The sequence below is a fragment of the Salvelinus alpinus genome, chromosome 29 (assembly GCF_045679555.1).
Source record: "Salvelinus alpinus chromosome 29, SLU_Salpinus.1, whole genome shotgun sequence".
Classification (NCBI taxonomy): domain Eukaryota; kingdom Metazoa; phylum Chordata; class Actinopteri; order Salmoniformes; family Salmonidae; genus Salvelinus; species Salvelinus alpinus.
The window spans coordinates 40,244,160-40,264,657 of NC_092114.1; the positions used below are offsets into that span (position 1 = coordinate 40,244,160).

The 20,498-nt window shown below is 43.6% G+C and overlaps 2 protein-coding genes across 2 annotated transcripts in view; one reads left to right on the forward strand and one right to left on the reverse strand.

The window, feature by feature from the left end:
* The window catches only part of LOC139559010 (tyrosine-protein kinase STYK1-like), a 23,885-nt gene extending 20,725 nt beyond the window's left edge, over nt 1-3,160 (forward strand). The window contains exon 10 of the mRNA XM_071374602.1: nt 112-3,160. Within this exon, the coding sequence (XP_071230703.1) occupies nt 112-307 (196 nt within the window). The 3' untranslated portion in view covers nt 308-3,160. The remainder of the gene's footprint in view (nt 1-111) is intronic.
* Nucleotides 2,782-18,874, reverse strand: LOC139559009 (polyhomeotic-like protein 1). The gene is made up of 15 exons (XM_071374601.1): nt 18,702-18,874; nt 18,061-18,179; nt 17,699-17,809; nt 15,760-15,837; nt 14,855-14,992; nt 14,446-14,610; nt 14,069-14,150; nt 12,955-13,979; nt 12,724-12,847; nt 12,271-12,446; nt 9,366-9,456; nt 9,166-9,253; nt 7,639-7,792; nt 5,225-5,435; nt 2,782-4,908 (listed from the first exon to the last, which is right to left on the reverse strand). The coding sequence occupies exons 2-15, from the start codon at nt 18,175-18,177 to the stop codon at nt 4,757-4,759; spliced, it is 2,712 nt and encodes a 903-aa protein (XP_071230702.1). The 5' UTR covers nt 18,178-18,179; nt 18,702-18,874; the 3' UTR covers nt 2,782-4,756.
* Between the last annotated feature and the right edge of the window lie 1,624 nt (nt 18,875-20,498).

The window sequence follows — 20,498 nt, forward strand, 5'->3', positions numbered from 1 at the left end:
ATATGATTATAACAGTGCTGTAATAGTTCACTTCGACATTGGTAAAGATGGCCACAACGATTACCACAAAACGAGTTACATTGGTTACAAAAGCTACTGTACCCTTTTCAGGTATTCCATAATCAAGTCCTGCGGCCAGTTCACTCCACACGAGCGCCCTGCATTGGCTGAGGTGATCCAGAAGCTCCAATCAGGAGAGAAGAGTGCCAACAATAGGACAGTTATTCGAGTGCCTGAGCCACTGGACATTGAGCAGTACCTGCGGGAGGCGGGATATGGAGAGGCGTACAATTACATTGTTCTCTGATTGGCTCCTGCGATGGTCGTTTAAATCAAGGTCTACATTACGTTCAGTGTTGCTTTTCTCACATTATCATGAAGACTGCTGGGAGAGCGTTTTAAATGTCAAAACAACACAACTTGTTTAGGTCCCTTACTATGCTCAATACAACGTAAGAGACTGATGAAACACTCAGGTATTAACACATACAGCATTCGGAATGTATTCAGACCCCTTGACTTTTTCCACATTTTGTTAACTTACAGCCTTATTCTAAAATGGATTACATTTTTTTTAAATCCTCAGCAATCTACGCACAATACCCCATAATGACAAAGAGAAAACAGGTTTTTAATCATTTTTGCAAAAAACAGAAATACCTTATTTACATAAGTATTCAGACCCTTTGCTATGAGACTCGAAACTGAGCTCAGGTGCATCCTGTTTCCATTGATCATCCTTGAGCTGTTTCTACAACTTGATTGGAGTCCACCTGTGGTACATTCAATTGATTGGACATGATTTGGAAAGGCACACACCGGTTTATATAAGGTCCCACAGTTGACAGTGAATGTCAGAGCAAAAACCAAGCCATGAGGTCGAAGGAATTGTCCCTAGAGCTCTGAGACAGGATTGTGTCGAGGCACAGATCTGGGGAAGGGTAGCAAAACATTTCTGCAGCATTGAAGGTCCCCAAGAACACAGTGGCCTCCATCATTCTTAAATTTAAGAAGTTTGGAACCACCAAGACTCTTCCAAGAGCTGGCCGCCCGGCCAAACTGAGCAATCGTGGGAGAAGGGTCTTTGTCAGGGAGGTAACCAAGAACCCGATGGTCACTCTGACAGAGCTCTAGAGTTCCTCTGTGGAGATGGGAGAACCTTCCAGATGGAAAACCATCTTTGCAGCACTCCACCAATCAGGCCTTTATGAAGCCACTCCTCAGTAAAAGGCACATGACAGCCCGCTTGGAGTGTGCCAAAAGGCACTTAAAGACTCTCAGACCGTGTGAAACAAGATTATCTGGTTTGATGAAACCAAGATTGAACTCTTTGGCGTGAATGCCAAGCGTCGCGTCTAGAAGAAACCTGCCACCATCCTTAAGGTGAAGCATGGTGGTGGCAGCATCATGCTGTGGGGATGCTTTTCAGCGGCAGGGACTGAGAGACTAGTCTTGATCGAGGCAAAGATGAACGAAGCAAAGTACAGAGAGATCCTTGATGAAAACCTGCTCAAGAGCGCTCAGGACCTCAGACTGGGGCGAAGGTTCACCTTCCAACAGGACCACGACCCTATGCACACAGCCAGGCCAACGCAGGAGTGGCTTTGGGACAAATCTATGAATGTCCTTGAGTGGCCCAGCCAGAGCCCGGACTTGAACCCGATCGAGCATCTCTGGAGAGACCTGAAAATAGCTGTGCAGCGACGCGCCGCATCAGACTTGACAGAGCTTGAGAGGATCTGCAGAGAAGAATGGGAGAAACTCCCCAAATACAGGTGTGCCAACAAGCTTGTATCGTCATACACTAGAAGACTCGAGGCTGTAGACGCTGCCAAAGGTGCTTCAACAAAGTACTGAGTAAAGGGTCTGAAAACGTATGTAAATGTAATATTTACGTTTATTTTTTTTTAAATAAATCTGCAAAAAATGTCTTACAACCTGTTTTTGCTTTGTCATTAAGGGGTATTGTGTGTAGATTGATGAGGGGGAAAAACGATTTCATAAATTTTAGAACAATTGTAACCTAACAAAATATAGAAAAAGTCAAGGGGTCTGAATACTTTCCGAAGGCACTGTACATACTTATATTGTGTATTTAAAGAATAATATATGTATATTTCTATATTTGTCCACTGTCCCACTGAATATCTATGTGGCTCCAAAGGACAACAAAATGAAAATTCCCTGCTTACTGCAGGTTCTAATGCCAGTGACTTCCAAGGCCCTACCTGGGTCTCTATCCTACACTAGCTCTATATTTCTACTGTACATGCAAACTATTATCGCTCACACTTTAACCCTTTAAACAACCACAGTGCCATCAAATAGGCTAATTGCCTCATCATAATAAACCTAGCCCAGCAGGGAAAGTAAGTTAAAGGGAAAATCCACTCAAAAACTGTCTTTTGTATTATTTTTTCAATTAGTCCACTTTTATACAATCACAAAATGTTCTGCATGTCAGCAGTTTCCAAGATGCAGTATTGGAGAAGTTTTAAGAAGCACCGGCCACATCATCACGATGATGAAAAACGCACCCTACATGCATATCATACATCATTTGATATTTCCCTTTAAGGCATCTGTTGTTCAACAAAGCAAAGTGATCCTTCTTCGAGCTGGGATCCCTGCCTAACACATATGCCTTAAAAAACTCAGAAGTCTTAACCAGTCAAAGGACTGTGAAGTAAAGAGCACAACTAGCTATTACACACAATAAACGATCAGTCTACACAACAATCATCAAATCAGTTTCAAAATAAAAGCACTACCACTCCTCCATGTTGTCCTAGTAGTTTGTTTATTTTTTTGCATGATATTGACCTCGCCTTCTCCAATCTTAAAACGTAAACACACAATTAGCAGAGCACCTAATCATAAGATGATTGATTATTCATAATAGCCACAGTCACTGCTTCTGTAACAAAAGCCTTAGGATAGGTAGAAGTTATGAGGAAAGCTATGAGGAAGATCACAATCCAGGGTCATGTTCATTAGGGCAAGCAGCGAGAACATTAGTGTTTCTTATTGGACAAGTCCAGGTCGTCAAATCAAATCAAATGTATTTATATAGCCCTTCTTACATCAGCTGATATCTCAAAGTGCTGTACAGAAACCCAGCCTAAAACCCCAAACAGCAAGCAATGCAGGTGTAGAAGCACGGTGGCTAGGAAAAACTCCCTAGAAAGGCCAAAACCTAGGAAGAAACCTAGAGAGGAACAGTCCCTCCCTGTTTCCGTCAGTTTTTGTCCGTTTGATGCCTAATGAACACGACCTTGGTGACATGTTCTGTCCACTACTGTAAATAGCTCATGCTGTGTGTAAAACTGCAAAGATTTGACAAAAACACAAACATTTCAAATAGACAGGAGGGGATATAATCTGAAACACGTTTGGAAAACTACAGTAGCCAATGGGACGGTATAACTTGGATCAGGTGTACCAGTACTTCAAATCCTCATAGATTATTGCTGCCACCTCACGTACATTGTAAAAAGGACGTTTTTTAAAATATAAATCCTGTGCACCAATTGTACATTTTTTTTCTAACTTCAGCAGACAGAAAATGTCACCCTCTATTTGTCAAGGATCCTTAGGCCAATATATTTGCTACTCCCCAGTAATGGTTGGACAAAGGCAATGGTCCATTGCTTTACATGACCTTACCATACATAACTGCTCGTAAAAATAAGGAATGATATGAAACACGTTATTGATTTTTTACGGACGACTCCGTTCTAGTTCTATTTTAGCTCGTTGAAACTACTTAAAAAAGGCCACAATTTGCACAGAGATAACGCAATGATTCTCTACAGCGTAAACAAAGGCAGTCCAGCCAACAAAGGTATATTTAAATATATAGGCAAACATTACACAAATATATAGGGTTTGCTCACTCACTCACATAATGTAACATAATACTCTACATTGAAGGTCCACGTCTTGTGGGTAGAAGCCTCATCTTTTCCACTTTCATTCTATGTTTGTTTTGACAAAATACACTACACGGACAAAAGTATGCGGACACTGCTCGTCGAACATCTCATTCCAAAATCATGGGCATTAATATGGAGTTGGTCCTCCCTTTGCTGCTATAACAGCCTCAAGTCTTCAAGGAAGAATTTCCACTAGATGTTGGAACATTGCTGCTGGGACTTGCTTCCATTCAGCTACAAGAGCATTAGTGAGGTCGGGCACTGATTTTGGGTGATTAGGCCTGGCTCGCAGTCGGCATTCCAATTCAACCCAAAGGTTTTCGATGGGGTTGAGATCAGAGCTCTTTGCAGGCCAGTCAAGTTCTTCCACACCGATCTCGACAAACCATTTCTGTATGGACCTTGCTTTGTGCAAGGGCATTGTCATGCTGAAACAGGGGCAGCTCTAGCAGGGCAGAAATTTGACAAACTGACTTGTTGGAAAGGTGGCATCCTATGCCATGTTGAAAGTAACTGAGCTCTTCAGTAAGGCCATTCCACTGACAATGTTAGGTTATGGAGATTGCATGGCTGTGTACTCGATTTTATACACCTGTCAGCAACGGGTGTGGCTGAAATAGCCAAATCAACTAGATTTGAAGTGATGTCCACATACTTTTATACAAATAGTGTATAATAAAATTAACACTTAACACAGCTAAAAAGTCTTTCAATGGCCATATTGTCACATCTTCTCTCTCTTTCTCCATCCCTTCTTTCTCTCCTTTTATTTTGGGGGGAGTATTTCAGAATCCCTCCTTTTGCTCCTTTCATCCTTCCTCTCAGTCTTTCAGGTTGTTGATGTGGGCACAGATCTTGAGGGCGGGACCGAGCTTGATGTTCATGGTGGACATGAGATGCTCCTCTCTGAGCAGCAGCAGAGCCTGTCCATCAATCTCCTGGGACAGGAAATGGGATGCCAGCTCCTCACAGTCTGCGAGAGGAGAAAAGGAGGAGAGACGGAGAGAAAGAGGGAGGTTGGGAGTAAGAGAGGGCAAGAGAGAGAGAGAGAGAGAGAGAGAAAGGGGGGGAGACAGTAAGCAAGACAATAACATGAATAGCATTTACAACGGTGAAAATACAATAGCAATCGAATTATCATAGAATAACACTGGGATTAAAAAAAACACAAAAAAACAGGTACGATAACTGTTTTAAAGATTTCAAAATGTTGCATGACCATGCATGTCCTTCTGAACTGTATCAACCAATGGTGTCTACGGTATATAGCTCATCCCTGTGGTACCAACCTTGCAGAGATGATATGAACTGAGACACTTCCTCCACACTCCACTGGGCAGGGCTGCCGGGCAGGAAGTGTGGCGCCGCCGAGCCCTCCAATCGGAGTGTGGGGGGAGCCTGGTGGCAGGAAGAGGAAGAGGCCGGGGAGAAGGACATGGGGTCGTCCTCTTCCTCCTCGCAACTGGAGACGTCATCCGAACGGCTGGACTCGGAGCGGCACTGTAGACAATGAACCAGAAGTGTATGAGAGGTGTTTGTGCAACAAGGTAGTCACTGGATGGCCGTGTCTCTTCAGCACTGTTCCCCCTAAACTGTGCCTCCCCTGCCACGCAGAAATATCAGCCCACAGAGAGAAGCACGAGATTAACCTTTCTAGAGCAGTGGTCACCAACTGGTCGCAATCGGCTGGTCAATCTCCAAGGCATTCCTAGTCGATCGTCAAACTTTTCTGTAAAGAACCCAATGATAAAGCCTTGTGTTCCTATTTTTCTTAACTAGTCTCGGGCTGTTGGCAGTAGGTGCACCCGATTCTGCTGCCTTGCGCGCCGGGTAGGCCAACTGTTTCCATTTCATGTGTCTGAAGTTACAAACTCTGCCTTCCCAGCGGGCTCAGAGAGAAAATCAAGTGCACCATAGGCCTACCGCTGGCCAAAAGGTATGGCTCAGAAGACCGTGTCTGCTGTTATTATGACTGAATTCATGTTTAAGTTCTTACTCAGCTCTGTCAACACTTTGTATTCAACACTTTAATTAATAAGCCATAAAATGCAAGTTCTTCCTATTTCCACTCAGCGCTACAACAAGCACTGCAGCAGTAATGAACGAGTAGGAAAGTGTATCTATAGGCTTGTGTTGTTGTTATTATTAGCGGCTTGAGTCTTTTTTAATATCGAGGAATATTTCACTTTCTTCTATTCATAGGAGTAACAACATGAATGTGTGCATGAGGCCATCAGCTGGAAGACCGTGTCAGTGGAGGAAAGGGAGAGCGGAGGGATTTTGAGAGGCGGACCCTCAGTCTGCTGCTCTCTCCCTCCGCTGAGACTGACCATCAGCCCAGTAAAATAAAAATAAAAAGCAAATTATTTAAATGTATGCTCACTCAGCTGTGCTTCACAAGTAATACAACAACAGATCTATTACCGGTGTGATCATATAGCCTACCTCAAATTTTGAACAACAATGCATTGGCAGGGCAATTCAAGCAAAGCCAATATGCGGTGATAATGTATTGGGCCTATAGCTTACTGCACAAACCTCATTGCTACAGAACTGTTTTTAATATGTTCATGTTGCATAGGCTTGTTTTTTAAGTCATGTAAAAAAAAATCTGAGTAGTAGATCTCGGCTTGCATTTTGACTCAGAAAGTGATCTTACTCAGAAAATGTTGGTGACCACTAGTTAGTTTTCCCTGTTAACACTATCAATGTTTCCCTTTACTGTGGAAAATGTGATCAAATCAACGCAACATTAGACACTTTCAATGCAACATACCGAAACAAAACAAACTATGCAAGATATTTTGTTGTAGGCATAACGCATCCGAGTAGCAGTCTATTGCATTGACACGCACTACTCAGTCCGTACTGTACACAGACCGGTGAGGCATAAACTATCAGAGCTGCAGTAGGCCTATATGCAAATAGACCATTGCCATATATGGATCTGTGCCATTTACTTTGAACTGGACTGTGTTTACAGCATGAGCGGTTGTGAGTAGATGAGCTTGATCAAAGCACATGTAGCCATGCATGTTCATATCCTTTGCTAGTTAGTGAGTCGTTAGCCCAGTTACAGATCATTTGTAGTCAGCAATAGGGGAGTGGTTGCTTCTTACAAGATCACAAAACGTGTACATTTCTAGACATCTTTGAAAAGCGAGTCAGGTAATGAGCTTTTTTTTTGTCTTAAAGGGACAGTGTTGTATTTTGAGACAGGCTTGAATAAGCTAAGTAGCCAATAGGCAGAGGGTAGCATAATTTGTCTGATTCTCTGTAATAATGGTATGATAATAATAATGCATTTTATTTTGTAAAATGGTTTTTGCATTAAACACACAACAGCATTTTCAGTCACCTTCTTGTCTCAAGGACAAGTGGATAAACAGGTTAATGTCAAGCCTTGCATGTTTTTTTCTAAAGTCTCATGGATTGTAGGCCTACATTGAACACTATACATTGGCTGCTACTATAGGCTGAATGATAGAACAGCTATTTCCATGTTAAAATGTTATGGGATGCATTTTCTCCATTGTAACCTGTTAAAACTAACTTAAAGCAGGTACAGCCTCAGTGTTCACAGTAAACACGAGCAGGAAAATGCAGAGAATGTTCACAAAAAATTGGAGGGAATATTGCTCTTCAGTCATCCATGCCAGCTCAAAAACAAGTGTACAACTATCAATGATGAACTGACCATTACCTTGACTGGTAAGGGTCTCCCGGCTATTTTGGCACTGGCGATCTCGGAGCTGGTCCTGTGGGGAACCCTCCTCCTCAGGACTCCGTCCTCGTCAGAGTGGGTGAGGTGAAGCCCCTGTCGCAGGCGGAAGTGCTGGCTGCAGCTCACGTTATACCTAGAGCAACAGGGAGACATATAGCAGGCATACACTGAGTGTTCAAAACATTAAGAACACCTGCTCTTTCCATGACACAGATTGACCAGGTGAATCCAGGTGAAAGCTATGATCCCTTATTTAATGATTTTGAAGCCTTGAGACAACTGAGACATGGATTGTGTATGTGTGCCATTCAGAAGGTGAATTGGCAAGACAAAAGATTTAAGTGCCTTTGAACTGGGTATGGTAGTAGGTGCCAGGCGCACCAGTTTGAGTGTGTCAAGAACTGTAACGCTGCTGGGTTTCTCACACTCAACAGTTTCCCGTGTGTATCAAGAATGGTCCACCAACCAAACGACATCCAGACAACTTGACACAACTGTGGGAAGCATTGGAGTCAACACGGGCCAGTATCCCTGTGGAACACTTTCGACACCTTGTAGAGTCCATGCCCCGGCGAATTGAGACTGTTCTGAGGGCAAAAGGGGGTGCAACTCAATATTAGTAAGGTGTTCCTAATGTTTTGTACACTCAATGTATACTGACATATATACCGAACAAAACTATAAACACAACATGCAACAATTTTACTGAGTTACAATTCATATAATGAAATCAGTCAATTGAAATACATTCATTAGGCCCTAATCTATGGATTTCACATGACTGGGCAGGGGCGCAGCCATGGGTGGGCCTGGGAGGGCATAGGCCCACCCACTTGGGAGCCAGGCCTACCCACTGCGGAGTCAGGCCCAGCCAATCAGAACGGGTTTTTCCCCACAAAAGGGCATTATTACAGACATAAATACTCCTCAGTTTCATCAGCTGTCCGGGAGATTGGTCTAAGATGATCCCGCAGGTAAAGAAGACGGATGTGGAGGTCCTGGGCTGGCTTTGTTACACTTGGTCTGCAGTTGAGAGGCCGGTTAGACGTACTGCCAAATTCTCTAAAACGACGTTGGAGGCGGCTTATGGTAAAGAAATGAACATTCAATTCTCTGGCAACAGCTCTGGTGGACATTCCTGCAGTCAGCATAACAATTACGCAGCTCCCTCAACATTTTGACAGCTATGGCATTGTGGTGTGTGACAAAACTCCACATTAAAGAGTGGCCTTTAATTGTTCTCAGCACAAGATGTACCTGTGTAATGATCATGCTGTTTAATCAGCGTCTTGATATGCCACACCTGTCAGGTGGATGGATTATCTTGGCAAAGGAGAAATGCTCACTAACAGGGATGTAAACAAATTTGTGCCCACAATTTGAGAGAAATAAGCTTTTTGTGAGTATGAAACATTTCTGGGATCTTTTATTTCAGCTCATGAAACATCGGAGACATATAGTAGACACAGAACACTGCAGTGACTTTGTACTATATTATGACTGTACCTCTTGGAACAGGTCAAGGAGCAGAAGCGCTTGGTCCCTCTAAACTGTCTCGCTGGGGCGAAGCTTTTGCAGTACTCACACTTCAGCACTGGGAAGAGAGAACAGGAAAAGGGGGGTTTAAAGAACTACATGAATTATAGTTTGTAGTCAAACCAGTGGCATTGATGGAAACGTGACTTGGACTATGGTCTGAGCCTAACCTGTAGCTGTATTCACAGTCTCAGGCTGACTGGCGTCTGGATTGTCCATGGCCAAATCTTCTCCGGCTGGCTCTTTCACTGGCCCACTCACCTGTCAATCAAAATACAGGAACAAAATGTGTTGTGTACAACATTACTGATTAAAGGGAATTATTGATAATATTGCTTTGATCTACAGTACATGTCATTATTTACATCAGTACAGCGCATTCAGAAAGTATTCAGACCCCTTGAATTTTTCTACATTTTGTAACATTACAGCCTTAGTCTAAAATGGATTAAAACGTTTGTTCCTCGTCAATCTACACCAGTGGTGGAAAAAGTACCCAATTGTCATACTTGAGTAAAAGTATAGATACCTTAATAGAAAATGACTCCAGTAAAAGTGAAGGTCACCCAGTAAAATACTACTTGAGTAAAAGTCTAAAAGTATTTGGTTATAAATATACTTAAGTATCAAAAGTAAATGTAATTGCTAAAATATACTTAAGTATCAAAAGTAAAAGTATAAATCATTTCCTATTCCTTCTATTAAGTAAAGCAGGTGGCACCATTTTCTTGTTTTTTAAATGTATGGATAGCCAGGGGCTCCAACACTCAGACATCATTTATAAAAGATGCATTTGTGTTTAGTGAGCCCGCCAGATCAGAGGCAGAAGGGAGTACCCTGTGCTGTCTTGATAAGTGGGTGAATTTGACAATTTTCCTGTCCTGCTAAGCATTCAAAATGTAACGAGTACTTTTGGGTGTCAGGTGAAATGTATGGAGTAAAAAGTACATTATTTTCTTCAGGAATGTAGTGAAGTAAATGTAAAAGTTGTCAAAAATATAAATAGTAAAGGTAAGTACAGATACCCCAAAAAACTACTTAAGTAGTACTTTAAAGTATTTTTACTTAAGCACTTTACACCACTGATCTACACACAATACCCCATAATGACAAAGCAAAAACATGTTTTTAGATTTTTGCAAATTTATAAAAAATACAAAACGGAAATATTACATTTACATAAGTATTCAGACCCTTTACTCCGTACTTTGTTGAAGCATCTTTGGCAGCAATTACAGCCTTTCGTCCTCTTGGGTATGACGCTACAAGCTTGGCAAACCTGTATTTGGGGAGTTTCTCCCATTCTTCTCTGCAGATCAGCTCAAGATCTGTCAAGATGGATCGGGAACGTCGCTGCACAGCTATTTTCAGGTCTCTCTAGAGATGTTCGATTAGGTTCAAGTCCGGGCTCTGGCTGGGCCACACAAGGACATTCAGAGACTTGTCCCAAAGCCACTCCTGCGTTGTCTTGGCTGTGTGCTTAGGGTCGTGGTCCTGTTGGAAGGTGAACCTTTGCCCCAGTCTGAGGTCCTGCACGCTCTGGAGAAGGTTTTCATCAACCATCTCTCAGTACTTTGCTTTGTTCATCTTTCCCTCGACCCTGACTAGTTTCCCAGTCCCTGCCGCTGAAAAAGATGCCCAAAGCATGATGCTGCCACCACCATGCTTTACCGTAAGGATGGTGCTAGGTTTCCTCCAGACGTGACGCTTGGCATTCAGGCCAAAGAGTTCAATCTTGGTTTCATCAGACCAGAGTCCTTTAGGTGCCTTTTGACAAACTCCAAGCGGGCTGTGCCTTTTACTGAGGAGTGGCTTCAGCCTGGCCACTCTACCATAAAGGCCTGATTTCTGCATAGATGATTGTCCTTCTGGAAGGTTCTCCCATCGCCACAGAGGAACTCTGGAGCTCTGTCAGAGTGACCATCGGGTTCTTGGTCACCTCCCTGACCAAGGCCCTTCTCCCCCGATTGCTCAGTTTGGCCGGGCGGCCAGCTCTAGGAAGAGTCCACTGTGTTCTTGGGGACCTTCAATGCTGCAGAAATGTTTTGGTACCCTTCCCCAGATCTGTGCCTCGACACAATCCTGTCTCCGAGATCTACAGACAATTCCTTCGACCTCATGGCTTGGTGTTTTGCTCTGACATGCACTGTCAACTGTGGGACCTTATATAGACAGGTGTATGCTTTTACAAATCATGTACAATCAATTTAATTTACTACATTTACATTTACATTTAAGTCATTTAGCAGACGCTCTTATCCAGAGCGACTTACAAATTGGTGCATTGACCTTATGATATCCAGTGGAACAACCACTTTACAATAGTGCATCTAACTCTTTTAAGGGGGGGGGGGTTAGAAGGATTACTTTATCCTATCCTAGGTATTCCTTAAAGAGGTGGGGTTTCAGGTGTCTCCGGAAGGTGGTGATTGACTCCGCTGACCTGGCGTCGTGAGGGAGTTTGTTCCACCATTGGGGTGCCAGAGCAGCGAACAGTTTTGACTGGGCTGAGCGGGAACTGTACTTCCTCAGAGGTAGGGAGGCGAGCAGGCCAGAGGTGGATGAACGCAGTGCCCTTGTTTGGGTGTAGGGCCTGATCAGAGCCTGAAGGTACGGAGGTGCCGTTCCCCTCACAGCTCCGTAGGCAAGCACCATGGTCTTGTAGCGGATGCGAGCTTCAACTGGAAGCCAGTGGAGAGAGCGGTGGACTACTACTACTACTACAGGTGGACACCAATCAAGTTGTAGAAACATCTCAAGGATGACCAATGGAAACAAGATGCAGCTGAGCTCAGTTTCGAGTCTCATAGCAAAGGGTCTGAATACTTATGTAAATAAGGTATTTCTGCTTTTAATTTTTTATAAATTTGCAAAAGAATCTAAAAACCTGTTTTCGCTTTGCCATTATGGGGTATTCTGTGTAGATTGATGAGGCCATTTATTTTATTTTATACCTTTTAGAAAAAGTCAAGGGGTCTGAATACTTTCCGAATGCACTGTATATCCCCAAAGGTTATGAATGGATGTTGTATTGTATATGAGAACCACAACTACTCTAAGGTGAACTGTACATACAGGGAAAGGTTCAGCTCCCTCCTGGATGACGAAGCCCTCTATGAGGTGGGTGAGGACGTGGGGTTTGACCACAGCCTGTGGAGGGGGGGCTCTCTCCCCCTGGCCACCCCCCATACGGGACACCGAGAGGGCAGGGGAAGGAGAGGGAGAGGGGGAGGGAGAAAGTGGACCAGGGCCTTAAGAAAAGACGGTTGAGGGGAGAGAAAGGATTTTATCATTTATTTTTGAACAATTTGAGCAAGGCTGACTGGCCACAGTGTCTAAATCTATGCAAACGTGAGGTTTTTGGAATCATGTATAGGTATGGATCAAAGGGAATTTGACATGTTGGTGGCTGGGCTATGGTGGACAATGGTCTCCCTGCACTCTTATCCTTCCAGTGGTCGTAAAAGAGAGGAATGAGAAAGGAAAAGTATTTAAGACAAGTGGGCACATTCGTAGCTGACTCCTTACCTGCTTCCATGGCGGAGGAGGAGAGAGCAGGGGAGTGTTCACTCATAGGAACAAGGTGGGGAGGAGGGGGACCATCTTCCTCATTGGCTGCGTCTGACTCGGATTTCCTCTTCATCGACTTACCCTTTGAGGAATGTCATTATTTTACAAATGGAATCGACAACTACTACGTAGTTTAGAAACATCAGTAATTTATAGTGTCATCAGTGCTATCAGTAAGGAACAACTCACCTGGGGAGGCGGAGGACACACAGACTCTCCATTGGCACCCACTACAGTGGATGCACTGCTCGCTTCAACCAACGGCAGGGGTAGAGTGAGGGAGGAACGGGAGAGGGTGGGAGGAGAGATGGCGGCCTGGGACTGAGAGGAGATGCTGGTGGCTAAGGTGCAATTTTGATTTTGATTCAACCCAGGGCTCTGATTGGCTTGTGCTTGCACGTGAGAAACGTGGGCCAATGAGAGGGCTTCCTGGGCTGATTGAAGGCTCTTTAGACCCACCCCTTTGCCTATACCCCCTCTCTCTCTGGATGCGATGGAGGCCACCATGGTGAGGAGGCTGGCGCTGCTGGAGCTATTTAGAAGGGTAGCTCCGTCCTGGGAACAGGCGTTCCGGGCCTGGACCAAGGCCAAAGCCTGGGGGTTTCCTATGGAGCTTGGCCTGGCCCCTACTATCTGGACTGGGATGTGCGGCGGAGGCTGGGCGACACTAGTCTGGTTGTTGGCGGGGGGCGCGGGGAGGATGGGAGGTGGGTTGCGAGAGGGCAGTTGCAGTGGCATACGGAGACCCTGTTGAGTTTTGGGCTGGATTGGAATGGGACCGTTCCCATGGCCTCCCTTGTCGTTAATAGTGCTTTTCTGCAGAGGCTGAACCACCAGCGTTTGAGTACTAACATTGGGCTTGATGGTGGCAGCACCCATCTGGTAACTGTGGGACTGGGTGGGTGCACTGGAGGTCGGCACCAGAATATGCGTCGCCGTGGCGGCGGAGTTTACCGTGGTGATAGCCCCGCCCCGGCCAAAGTTGGGTCCGGAAAGGAGGAGCTGTGAGAGTGGGACAGAGGTGGAGGGTGAGGAGGGGGTGTTAGAGTGGTGGTTGCCCGTCTTGAGGTTGAGAGAGGAGAGGTTGGCATTGGAGCTCTGGATGTAGGTGGGAATCTTGATGTGGGACTGTTGCAGTTGGGTTGGTTTAGTGGGAGACTGCTGAGTGGACTGGTTGAACTGCTGGTGAGATGACTGTATAAGGGAGTAGGTTGCTAGAAAAGAATGAGGGAAATGAATAACTAACAGGTAAGTAAGTATGCTAAGTATGTAAAGCTAAGTATGCTGCGATTTCACTCCCCACCTGTTTCACCCCTCTCTGGGGTTTCAGTCTTGACCCCGACCCCCTTGGGACTGCCGACACATCGCAAAGCCAGGTTCTGCACCTGGCCCAGAGAGAAAGGGGAGATGAGTTTATGAGGATTGATGGAAAGAAGAGGCCAGAGAGAGGGATGCAAGAGAAGTACAAGCAAGAGTTTCACCAATTTCAGAGTATAATAATGTAGTTTTACTGCACAAAAATTATAGATTTTTACTGGTCCCAGATCTGTTTGTGCTGTAATGACCACAGGAACTGGCAAGGCAGCAACAACAGATCTGGGAAGAAGCTATTCTAGATTACATCACTAAAGCAGGACTCACTCCAATGCTCTCAGTCACAAATACAAAGTTGATCCATACCTGGTCATTGTCTGATTGGTTGCTGGAGGAAGTAGGTGTAACTTCCTGTTGTTGCTGCTGCTGAGTCTGTGGCTGCTGGGTGACCGTTGCCATTGCAGCGGTTGCTGTGCTACCAGGCATAAAGATGAGTTGTGAGGAGAGGGGAGCCCTCAGAGACCGGTTCACCTACAGTACAACAAAAGAGACTGTCAATCAAACAGTCCTTTCATGGAAACAAATGACAAAAGCAGATACAATACTCACACTCCTGAGCCAAGCCCGAACCACACCAAGCTAAGCTGTAATGTGCTGACCTGGTTATGAATCCACTGTAATGGAATTGGAACTGTGCTGAAACTATCTGAGCCAGCAAAGTTTTGTTCGGGTCGGCCATATAGTGTGAATCAGGCAATGGTGCATGTGTTCTCACTCTCAGATACATCTGTCCCTGTCCTGCTGCACTCCCACCCAGCAGCACTGATTGGCTTATGGTGGATGTCCCGGAAGAGCCTGGGCCTATAGCGCGGGTGCTGGTTATGGCCCCTCCCCCAGAAGTGGTTACGTTCACCTGAAGGGGAAAGGAAAAAAAGTGGATTTGAGAACAACCAAAGCAAACTGTATTGACTAGTTTGGAGACAATTAAACAATGGAAGTGCCAGTAACTCAAATATATAAAATGTCACAGATGTCCAAACTGAAAATGATGGTTTCACGCAAATATCACTGGAGTTCCCTATTTGAAGCTGTATTTGTGTCAATGACACCCGTTCTGCCAGTTACATTCTGTTAAATGTCCACAAAGCACACACATCCCTGGGTCGCTCCTCTTTTCAGTTCGCTGCAGCTAGCGACTGGAACAAGCTGCTAAAAACACTCAAACTGGACAGTTTTATCTCCATCTCTTCATTCAAAGACTCAGTCATGGACACTCTCACTGACAGTTGTGGCTGCGTCGCGTGATGTATTGTTGTCTCTATCTTCTTGCCTTTGTGCTGTTGTCTGTGCCCAATAATGTTTGTACCATGTTATGCTGCTGCCATGATGTGTTGCTACCATGTTGTTGTCATGTGGTGTTGCTACCATGCTATGTTGTTGTCTTAGTTCTCTCTTTATGTGGTGTTGTGGTGTCTCTCTTGTTGGGATGTGTTTTGTTCTATATTTTTATTTGTAATCCCCCGTCCCCGCAGGAGGCCTTCTGCCTTTGGGTAGGCCGTCACTGTAAATAATAATTTGTTATTAACTGACTTGCCTAGTTAAATAAAGGTAAAATCTAATCTAATAAAAATGATTGTGTGCTGTGCTAGTTCTGAAAAAGGCATGTATGTGTAAACGTACAGATGTGACTGTTGTGCTGGTGGTCTGAGAGGTGCTGTTGGTGGCAGAGCTGGACTGGCGACTGGCAGCAAAGGTGGCCTAGAACAGGGACAACAAGGAATAATGCAAAAAGCCATTGCCATAGTTTAGAGCAGAAAAAACAGACTATGTCCCAAACCTCATGGTGATGTTTCAACATATTGTACTGCCACCCTACCCTAAACATTCTGCCTTTTAAAATGGCAAACCAACCGTAACCTGACCATGTCAAAACAGCACCAATGTCCACTATTCTGAGCATGCATTATTGATACAGTTGAAGTCGGAAGTTTACATACACCATAGCCAAATACATTTAAACTCAGTTTTTCACAATTCCTGACATTCAATTCTAGGAAGAATTCCCTGTCCTAGGCTAGTTAGGATCACCAATTTATTTCAAAAATGTGAAATGTCAGAATAATAGTAGATAATTATTTATTTCAGCTTTAAATTTTTTCATCACATTCCCAGTGGGTCAGAAGTTTACATACACTCAATTAGTATTTGGTAGCATTGCCTTTAAATTGTTTAACTTGGGTCAAACGTTTCAGGTAGCCTTCCACAAGCTTCCCACAATAAGTTGGGTGAATTTTGGCCCATTCCTCCTGACAGAGCTGGTGTAACTGCGTTAGGTTTGTAGGCCTCCTTGCTCGCACACACTTTTTCAATTCTGCCCACAAATTTTCTATGGGATTAAGGTCAGGGCTTTGTGATGGCCACTCCAATACCTTGACTTTGTTGTCCTTAAGCCATTTTGACACAATTTTGGAAGTATGTTTGGGGTCATTGCCCAATTGGAAGACCCATTTGCAACCAAGCTTTAACTTCCTGACTGATGTCTTGAGATGTTGCTTCAATATATCCACATAATTTTCCTTCCTCATGAAGCCATCTATTTTGTGAAGTGCACCAGTCCTTCCTGCAGCAAAGCAGCCCCACAACATGATGCTGCCACCCCCGTGCTTCATGGTTGGGATGGTGTTCTTCGGCTTGCAAGCCTCCCCTTTTTCACTCCAAACATAACGATGGTCATTATGGCCAAACAGTTCTATTTTTGTTTCATCAGACCAGAAGACATTTCTCCAAAAAGTACGATCTTTGTCCCCATGTGCAGTTGCAAACTGTAGTCTGGCTTTTTTATGGCGGTTTTGGAGCAGTGGCTTCTTCCTTGCTGAGCAGCCTTTCAGGTTATGTCGATATAGGACTCGTTTCACTGTGGATATAGATACTTTTGTACCCGTTTCCTCAAGCATCTTCACAAGGTCCTTTGCTGTTGTTCTGGGATTGATTTGAACTTTTCGCACCAAAGTACGTTCATCTATAGGAGACAGAACGCGTCTCCTTCCTGAGCGGTATGACGGCTGCGTGGTCCCATGGTGTTTATACTTGCATACTATTGTTTGTACAGATGAACGTGGTACCTTCAGGCGTTTGGGAATGAACCAGACTTGTGGAGGTCTACAATTATTTTTCTGAGGTCTTGGCTGATTTCTTTTGATTTTCTCATGATGTCAAGCAAAGAGGCACTGAGTTTGAAGGTAGGCCTTGAAATACATCCACAGGTACACCTCCAATTGACTCAAATTATGTCAATTAGCCTATCAGAAGCTTCTAAAGCCATTACATAATTTTCTGGAATTTTCCGAGATGTTTAAAGGCACAGTCAACTTAGTGTATGTAAAATTCTGACCCACTGGAATTGTGATACAGTGAATTATAAGTGAAATAAACTGTAAACAATTGTTGAAAAATTACTTGTGTCATACACAAAGTAGATGTCCTAACCGACTTGCCAAAACTATAGTTTGTTAACAATACATTTGTGGAGTGGTTGAAAAATGAGTTTAGAACTCCAACCTAAGTGCATGTAAACTGTCGACTTCAACTGTAGGTGTGGTTCATAAAGATGGTTCTATACCTGTTGTACTGCAGCCAGGTTTTGTAGCTGGGCACTGTTGATCTGTTGCTGCAGCATTAGCTGCTGGAAGTACTGCGCTGCGTTGGGCTGCCTCTGCAGCGCCTGAAGGGCCTTCAGTTGCACAAGATAGAAAACAGGGAGAGGGAGTAATGACATTGCACTGTCAATAACCCGCAGGTTGATATACGAGCGCTTGCACAGTGATAATGAGACAACTACGTTACAGGCAAGGATTACAGATGATCCTGTGTGACTATGAGTACAATTTGGGATTGCCATGTCAGAAAAAGGTATAGGCTATACATAATATTCCCATTCATATGCATACACACCTGTGCACACGCACACCCACACATACTGACCTGCACAGCCTGTCTCTCGTACAGGGACATGGAGTTCATTGGAGAGGGGCGGGAGTTCACTCCTGATGGAGTGGTTCCATTGGTAGAGCCCTGGTTTTGGTCCCCATCTGTCTCCATCACTGAAGAAAAGAAGGGAAGCTTTCAATCAAATGCTGCCTAGAAAACAATGTCAAAAGACCTGGCTATCAGTCACTGGTGGAAGGTAAAATATTATTCACACTACAGCTTTGTGGAGCTGCAAGGTGTGGAATATATCTGTCATGCCTGGATAACTAACATCTATATTTACATGTTGACAAGATTGTATCTATCAATCAAGAATGCCATTCCTCCGTTCACTCCTTCACGTGACTGCTTGCAAACATTTGATTGTCATGCAACATAAATTCAATACATCCTAACTAGTAATACATGCATTATTACTCGCGTGCAAGGTAAAACATTATTAGATAGCTAGCTGTCCACATGTTATGCAGCTCACTTGTTTCACTATAATTAAAAGCAAGTTGAGTGCTGCTAGCTAGTACAGTAGTTAACTAGCTAGCTACAGTAACTAGTTGCAGACAGTGCTAGCACAAAAGCTAGCTACTGTAACTAGCTAGCTACCAATGAGCACCGTATGCTGCAAATCCCTTGCTCACCGTGGACGTTGGTGTATTGCCACCTATGTTTCTATCTCGACTTCAATGCGTAGCAGTATGCAACAATTCCTTTTGCACGACGATATTACAGTACATTCAATTGGGTTGTTGACAGTTTGCATAAATTTGGGTGGAGGACAACGCCTCCTTCTGATGTTTGTCGTTTTCCGGCGCAATGGAATGACGGCGCACGTAGGTCGCCTGCCAAAATGTGTAACAACAACATAGTTACAACGTAATATCTACCTGCAATAGTTACACGGTTAATATGTCATTCATTGCGACAATGTATGTGATGCTTCCTGTTACATTGTAGCTGCATCATGAAATAATAATTCGAGCAGCCTTGTGCATCCGCTACAATTAATTTGATTACCCCAATTGTGTGACCATACACACATTTTCCAGAAATGTAAAATGAGCGAAACCGTTTTACCTTCTAGTTAACTAAGATGCGTTTATAAGTAAAGCTACCATTACATTTTTTATTTTAAAACGAGGTTAAACAATGTACTTACTTTGGCCACTTTCTTTCCTTCGAAGCTTCAAGCTCTAAACCTGTCACTCAAAATGGTCTCTGTCAGCATCACCTAGTCCCAATCATGTTGAAAGAATGTGTCCAAATGAAGTACACAAACAAACAACCAGGAATTGCTGTTTGTAAAGCCACCTGGTGGATGTAAATTAGGTTAATAAAGCAAGACGCTGACTTTGCACATGCCAACGATAGTATCAGAAGGTATCAAAGTCTGTGTGTTTGTTAGATGTGGGATATTTTATTTAACATTGTATTCATATATACAAACATAAGTGAAACGAATACATGTAACATATGAGGGTGCATTATTGCTGTTAGTTTGTTGTAATGTTTCATTGTCTCAAAAGCCATTACATAGCCAGATGTATACTGTTTGTGTGATACATTTTCCCAATACAAGTCAATTATCAAATGGATTCAAAAGTGTGCTTTTCTGTACTTCACATGATCTTGAAATATGAATTAGACCATATTTTTTAATTCAATACCAACATTGATTATTTCATACATTTTCATTTCAATTGTTTATGGCAGAGACTATAGACATTGCTTAAATGCCCTTTGTTTGGTGCCTAGTGGAGAATAAGAGTACAAGACTTTGGAAGCAGGAAGAATGTGTTCACAGACACATACGGTACACATTAGCTGAAAGGGGCTGAAGACGAGGCGCAAATAAGCAGCAGAAACACGGAACTCATCAACACGATCACTCAAAGCAAACGGAAGGCCATGAAACACATGCCAGGGGAAAAATCGACATAATATCAATACCAACAGCATGGGTAAAACCCCATTTCAAAACAACATGGTTTTCTGAAGTCAATTGGAATAGATCTCTGTGACAATATAGGATACAATCATCACACACTGAGGACACCATAAGGTGTATACTAAGCAAGTGGATGGCAAGTGGAAAGTGGAAGAGGGGGAGGGAAGAACCGTTGTGGAGCAGTGGTATGGAAACTGGTTTTATTTCCAGTGTATATTTTGACATAAATAATACTTTAACCACAAAGTTAATAGAGCAATGTGTCTCAATGCTTCAGCGTATTACTAGGAAACAATCTAAATAGTTGTTCACTCATTGGACGATGGGCACCCCATAAGTCAGAACAAGCACACATTCAACCACTGCAGTCAACATATAAATATTATTTCTGAAAATACACATTTACAAATAAATACTCTCCTAACTGTGTACAGTAAGTGAATGTGCATATGGTAGCTGAGTATGGTTCAGTTAGTACAGTATTGCAGTC

Bases quoted from the DNA above. Each gene is read 5' to 3' on its own strand.
- LOC139559009 (XM_071374601.1), bottom strand. From the start codon at position 18,177: ATGGAGACAGATGGGGACCAAAACCAGGGCTCTACCAATGGAACCACT. The intron at 17,810-18,060 runs GTCAGTATGTGT...GTGCAACTGAAG, and splicing joins ACGAGAGACAGGCTGTGCAG to GCCCTTCAGGCGCTGCAGAG. The intron at 4,909-5,224 runs GTTGGTACCACA...CTCCTCTCGCAG, and splicing joins GTTCATATCATCTCTGCAAG to ACTGTGAGGAGCTGGCATCC.